General features: G+C 55.3%; 1 protein-coding gene across 4 annotated transcripts in view; it reads left to right on the top strand.

The window, feature by feature from the left end:
* Positions 1–6,142, top strand: part of Col5a3 (collagen type V alpha 3 chain) — a 55,736-nt gene extending 49,594 nt beyond the window's left edge. For all 4 annotated transcript variants that reach the window (XM_040729814.1, XM_040729812.1, XM_040729815.1 and 1 more), the window contains exons 52-67: positions 54–107; positions 247–300; positions 470–523; positions 804–857; positions 982–1,089; positions 1,245–1,298; positions 1,687–1,740; positions 1,905–2,012; positions 2,274–2,327; positions 2,406–2,441; positions 3,203–3,256; positions 3,696–3,894; positions 3,975–4,087; positions 4,622–4,690; positions 4,933–5,172; positions 5,266–6,142. In XM_040729814.1, the coding sequence (XP_040585748.1) occupies positions 54–107; positions 247–300; positions 470–523; positions 804–857; positions 982–1,089; positions 1,245–1,298; positions 1,687–1,740; positions 1,905–2,012; positions 2,274–2,327; positions 2,406–2,441; positions 3,203–3,256; positions 3,696–3,894; positions 3,975–4,087; positions 4,622–4,690; positions 4,933–5,172; positions 5,266–5,412 (1,452 nt within the window). In that variant the 3' untranslated portion in view covers positions 5,413–6,142. The remainder of the gene's footprint in view (positions 1–53; positions 108–246; positions 301–469; positions 524–803; positions 858–981; positions 1,090–1,244; positions 1,299–1,686; positions 1,741–1,904; positions 2,013–2,273; positions 2,328–2,405; positions 2,442–3,202; positions 3,257–3,695; positions 3,895–3,974; positions 4,088–4,621; positions 4,691–4,932; positions 5,173–5,265) is intronic.
* Positions 6,143–6,406: the final 264 nt, after the last annotated feature.

Raw genomic sequence — 6,406 nt, 5'->3', positions numbered from 1 at the left:
GAATGACTCCTCAATCATTCTGAGATGTCATCAGTAAGCACTTTTTATTCTAGGGCCCCACAGGACTCCCTGGAGATCTAGGACCGCCGGGAGACCCTGGAGTTCAGGTGGGTGTATACTCTCCCTGTTCCCTAAATGAGTCTCCATCTACTCCATCCCCGCTAACCCTGGACAAGATAAGAGGCCTCTCTACCCCCATCTCTGCCACACCTACCCCAAGACTCCCCCACTCTCTCTCCTGCCTAGGGTGTGGATGGCCCTCCAGGAGAAAAGGGAGATCCTGGTGATATTGGGGGTCCGGTGAGTGGGGAGCAGAAGTATTTGGGAATGGTGTAGACCTAGTGATGGGAGATTGGGGTGTCTAGGGCATCTGCAGGGCCCATGATTGTGAGTGTGGGGGGTGCTGGGCAGTGTCTGTGGGGCTGTTTTCAGTTGTGAGTTGATGCTGTGGCTTCTCTTGACAAAACAGGGGCCACCTGGAGCTTCAGGAGAACCTGGTGCCCGTGGACTCCCTGGCAAGAGGGTGAGCGATGGTCTGCTGCTTGCAGGCCTCAGGTCTACCTCATGTTAGGCAGTGCAAGACCCCCCTCTCCACAACACCCCACTCTTCTTATAATTTCTGAAATTATACTAGTTTACTATTTATTTAGGTGTGTGTGTGTGTGTGTGTGTGTGTGTGAGCGAGCACATTTGTTGGAGTCTGCTCTACTACCATGTGGGTTTCAGACAATGTCCTTTACCTGCCTAACCAACTTGCCATAAACCTGAATGTTCACACTGACCCTCACACTTTCCCTCCTCAGGGTTCCCCTGGCCGCATGGGTCCAGAAGGCAGAGAGGGAGAGAAAGGAGCCAAGGTGAGTAACCCTGGGATGGATCCTTGTGACCCCTGAGCAGAAGCATGCCTACCCCTCCCTCTGAGGCTGCAGACTCCAGCAGGCAGTCCCCTGAGACTGCCTTCCCCACCTCTGTCCATTTCAGGGAGATGCTGGGCCTGATGGGCCCCCAGGCAGAACAGGCCCCACAGGGGCTCGAGGGCCCCCTGGACGGCTTGGGCCTGATGGTCTCCCAGGGATCCCTGGTCCTGTGGTAAGTGGTATAAAATGGGAGGTGCCAGCACTGTCAGGGCTTCTAGCTTGGGGCTTCATCACAGTTCAGGAAAGGCTTCATCACAGTTCAGGAAAGGCTTTTCCTGAGCGATGAGGTATTGCTTACACTGGCACCCCGTTCTGTCTCCTCCTCAGGGTGAACCAGGCCTCCTGGGACCTCCTGGGCTGATAGGCCCTCCAGGGCCCCTGGTAAGAGACTTCTCTATCCCTGGGACCACAGCTCTGAAAGTCACACTAGGCATCTGGGTGATGCAGCAGGCTAGCCCCTCACTGCCATCCATCTGCCCATGCTGATTACCTCAACTGACCTCACACAACAAGCCATCACACCAATGCCTATGCTCACCCCTTACAACACCGCATTTAAGGCTCTACATTGAGCCCTCCTGCTGACCCTGACCTCTGGCAACCCCAGCCATCCTCCCTCCCAACCCCATTTTTGTCACCTCCTCCTGTCTCCTGACTGTCCCTTAGTTCCAGCCCTGGTCACTTGCTTTTGAAAGCTGGGTGGCTCCCTGGTGTACCTTACCATCCCAAGTTTTCAAGGAATCACAAGCTGAACCTCATCTTTCTCCAGGGCCCCCCTGGCCTCCCAGGGCTGAAGGGAGATGCTGGCCTCAAGGGGGAGAAGGTAAAGCCTGCCTCTTTCTGTTCTTCCCCAATCTGCCTCACCTTTACCTCCTGCCCTGGCCAGAGGCCTGGGAGAATTGGGCGTTTACTGCTCCCCAGCTCATCTCTCCTAAGGCTCCAGGAGAGAAGATTCCCAGCATGTCTGTGGATGCACTTGTCTTTCAGGGCCACCTTGGGCTAATAGGCCTTATTGGTCCCCCGGGGGAGGCTGGTGAGAAAGGCGATCAGGGGTTGCCAGGAGCGCAGGGCCCTCCAGGCCCCCAGGGAGACGCCGTGAGTGTGTGCCCTGTCCTTGGCAGGGAAAAAGTGTGCAAAGGGGGTGGTTTGAAGGGTGGGGATGTGAAGTGGGGGGGCTGTGTCTAACTGGGGACTGTCATGTAGGAAGCTGTGTCTGGGTACTGAGGACCTTTTAGAGGAGTTGGGAGTTTGTGTACGACTTCAGGCATTCTTCTGAGTGTATAGAAAGATGTCTGGGAGGTGTCTGAGTAATAGGGCAGAACCCCATTGAGGATGATCCCAATGTCCCTTTTCCAGGGTCTTCCTGGTCCAGTTGGTGCATTAGGTCACCCTGGTCTCCCAGGTGTGGTGGTGAGTATGGGTAATGGTGGGATGGAGAGGTCATCGTGATGGACAGGGTTGGGACTCCAGCATTCCCTCTTCCCACAGGGCCCTCTGGGGCAGAAGGGATCCAAGGGGTCCCCGGTGAGTGACACTACTTCCCTGGGTTTCTATGTCCCTGCTCCCCACCCCTCTCCCAGCCCCTTTCCTTTGTCCAGCCCCTACTGCTGTTTTCTTAGAGTCTGAGGCGCTGTGCATTGTCGGAGGGGTTTCTGAACCACTGTAAGGAAAGGAAATTGTCCTGCTGACTGAGATGTGGCTTGCAGGAGGCACTGTGTGTTGATTTCAGAGGACAAGGGAAGGAAGCACACAACTTAGGTTTAGTGCAGGATGCTGGGAACATCTCCTGGGTCCTGTGTGTGTGTGTGTGTGTGTGTGTGTGTGTGTGTGTGTGTGTGTGTGCATATATGTGAATGTGTGGATACATATACACATGTGTATCCTGCCCCAGGAGGGGAGAAAAATGTGCAAGGGGGATGGCTTGAAGGGGGATTTGGGTCAGGAATGAGTGGACTGTGTTGGAGAAATGGGGGCTGTAATGGGGAGTTTAATGTGGGAGGCTATGTCTGGGGACTTGAGAGGCTTCTAGAGGAGAGTACATGCATATCTACATGTACACATAGGTGTATGTATGCACAGTTGTATATGTATGCACATGCATGTGTATATGAGTATATCTGTGTAGGTGTGTATGCATACGTGTGTTCAGATGTATGTGTGTACATGTGTTTCTCTATGTATGTGTAGATGTATATATGCATGCGCATATTGCACAGGTATGTGTTTGTGTTGGTAGAACCAGGTCTCCATCGACAAGATTCATTGCAGAGTGTTCTCTCCCACAGGGATCTATTGGTCCTCGTGGGGACACTGGACCAGCGGGTCCTCCTGGCCCCCCGGTGAGTTCCTAGAATCTGGAGGAGAGCAGGAATCAGTCTGCGGTTCCTTGAAAGCCTTGAGAGGAGTGTAGCGCAGTGGGTGGTGGCTCATACCTGCCCTGGGGAGGTGGAGGGAGGAGGATCAGGAGTTCAAGGTTATCCTTAGCTACTGTGAGTACATGAGGCCCTGCTCAAAACAAACAAATGCCCAAAAGAGACTCTCAAAGACAGTCTGGGCTTGGGGATGGCTTGGGGCCGTTTGTGAGGCTCTGACCTGGGCTTTTCCCCTGGGTCTGTCTGCTCCCTCCCATCTCTCCCTCCATCTCCATCTTTTTTACCCATCTCTGTCTCCTCTCATTCCCTACCCCCTGCCCCCTCCTTCCTCTTCTGAATCACTCCAACTCCCATGTTGTCTTCTTCTCTGTCTCTCCTCCGTTTCCACTGCCCCGTGTGAGTTCAGGGTCCCCCTGCTGAGCCGCATGGTCTGCGAAGGCGCCGCTCAGTGTTGGACACCCCGGAAGGTGGCCTGGAGGAGGTGGTGGCCTCACTCGATTCGCTGAGCTTGGAGCTGGAGCAGCTACGGCGACCTCCTGGCACGGCCGAGCACCCAGGCCTCATATGCCATGAGCTTCACCGTAACCACCCACACCTGACCGATGGTGAGGTCCCTCCCCGGCAGGGCAGGCGAGGGCTTCCCCATTCCTATCCACTGACCCATTTGGGTCTGGCTCTGTGGTAGGAGACTACTGGATTGACCCCAATCAGGGCTCCTCACGGGATGCCTTCAAGGTTTTCTGCAACTTCACTGCGGGAGGCGAGACCTGTCTCTACCCGGACAAGAAGTTTGAGATGGTGAGTGAAGGAAACCATCCTATCTCTCTCACCTCCATCTCTGGCCACTTGTGGGACTTTATCCTTCAAATGGCGTACGTCCCTCCTGCCTGGTCCCTGTAGTAGAGGAGCTAAATACAAACCTCAAGGCAAGGGTGCCGCCACACAACAGAGCACTTGCCCAGCGTTCATGAGCCTCCAGGTTCCAGCCACACCCCCACGTGCCCCCACCCCAGCTTGCCGAGCATGCACCGGGGCAGGGGTGGGGTGGGGTGGCTGGGTTTCATCCCGGAAGCTTAGGGAGCATGCATGGTCCCAGGCTCCATTCCCTAGCGGTACCAAGTCTTCTGTCCCCTAAACTTGAGCATGGACAGGGCCCTGGCTTCCGGGGTGGAAATTGCCACGTGTGGTGAGGGCGCTATGGACCCATCCGCCAGCCCCTTGCTCTGCCCTTGCCGAGGGCATTGCTTGTGGCATCCATGACCTGTGATGTCCAGTATGAGGAGGCAGAGGGGACTTGGGTTGCTGCCCAATGATCGGTTTCACCTCCCTCAGGTGAAACTGGCCTCTTGGTCCAAAGAGAAGCCTGGAGACTGGTACAGCACTTTCCGCAGAGGGAAGAAGGTGGGTTGCCAAAGGCCGACTTGGAGGAGGGCGTGAGAACTTGTGGGGACTGGTGTGGGAATTTGGGGTGAGACAAACAGGATAGACAGATAAGGGCATGCACTCACCTACAAAGCCCTGGGCTCAGTTTCTAGCACCACATAAACCAGAACTTCAGGAGTTCAAGGCCATCCTCGGCTACATCGTTAAGATGGGAAGCATGTTCCTCAGCGGGAGCCCTGACCTACCTCGCCCCCCTGCAGTTCTCCTATGTGGATGCTGATGCCTCCCCCGTGAATGTGGTCCAGCTGACCTTCCTGAAGCTGTTGAGTGCCGCAGCCCGTCAGAGGTTCACTTACTCCTGCCAGAACTCAGTGGCCTGGCTGGATGAAGCTGCTGGTGACCACAGCCGCTCCATCCGCTTCCGAGGGACCAACTGGGAAGAGCTGTCCTTCAACCAGACAACAGCAGCTACCGTGAAGGTCTCCCATGATGGCTGCCGGGTAAGGCCACCAGCTAGGGGGCCGGCCAGGGTGGAGAGGGAGAGCCCCCACTCACCTCGCTCTAACTCCACCTCCATGCCCTCTCACGGCCAGCTCCGGAAGGGACAGGCGAGGACCCTCTTTGAATTCAGCTCTTCTCGTGCCGGCTTTCTGCCTCTGTGGGATGTGGCTGCCGTTGACTTTGGTCAGACGAACCAGAAGTTTGGGTTTGAACTTGGTCCCATCTGCTTTAGCAGCTGAGCTTTTGAGATGGGAAGGAAGCTGAAGGGAGCCCACGTGGGGCTGCTTGGTGCTGAGGCTTCGCGGCCATTCTATTTATCACGGGGACTCTGGATCCAGGCTTGTGGGACTCTGTTCTTTCTCCTGTGTGTGGAGCCCAGCCCCCTCCCGTTCATCCCAAGGCGATAGCCCACGGTATGCTGGCTCCTCCTCTTCCCCATCCAACCGCCCACTGCCTCCCCGAGACTTCCATGCAGTGAGCTTATAACTCAGAGCTGATAAAGCCCCCGCACGTGTCTCCTCCCCGCCATCAGTGCCCTCCGTACCTCTTGGTGCTACCCCTTCCCATAGTGAAGCACTGGATACCTCCTGATCCCTGGCTGGGACCCTTCCCTCTCACGCCTTCCTGGAGTACCAGATAAAGCAAGATTCAAGTGGGCCTTCCCTCCCGAGATCTGCCTTCCTTCTGCTTCCTTGACCCAGCTCCGCACTCTTCCTCTCCACCCGGCCACTCCCGTGTCCCCAGGCACAAATCAGGATCCTATATGGTGCTGGCCTGTTCATAACTGGGAACTGTATGAAAAGGGAATGAATGGTCTGTGGTCTATTTAATCCGCTTCCTTCTGAAGGAAGTCTGGGATATGATGAGAGATTCCAGAAGGATCTCTGCCCTCCCTTAACCCAGTCTGCATCCTTCTTTCCCAGGTCACAGGGCAAAATTGGCATCTCAAGAATAAACCAAGAAACTGTGCTCTTTTTTTTCTTTTTTCTCTTTAAAAAGTTTCATTTGATGGGGATAGTGGTGGCATGCCACAACATGTGTGGAGACCAGAGCATGTGTGTGGAGGTCAGAGCATGTGTGTGGAGGTCGGAGCATGTGTGAGGAGACCAGAGCATGTGTGAGGTCAGATCATGTGTGTGGAGGTCAGAGCATGTGTGTGGAGGTCAGATCATGTGTGTGGAGGTCAGATCATGTGTGTGGAGGTCAGAGCATGTGTGTGGAGGTCAGATCATG

Source organism: Mesocricetus auratus, unplaced genomic scaffold (genome assembly GCF_017639785.1).
Source record: "Mesocricetus auratus isolate SY011 unplaced genomic scaffold, BCM_Maur_2.0 Super-Scaffold_100022, whole genome shotgun sequence".
NCBI lineage: Eukaryota > Metazoa > Chordata > Mammalia > Rodentia > Cricetidae > Mesocricetus > Mesocricetus auratus.
This window is presented reverse-complemented; position numbering and strand designations above follow the sequence as displayed.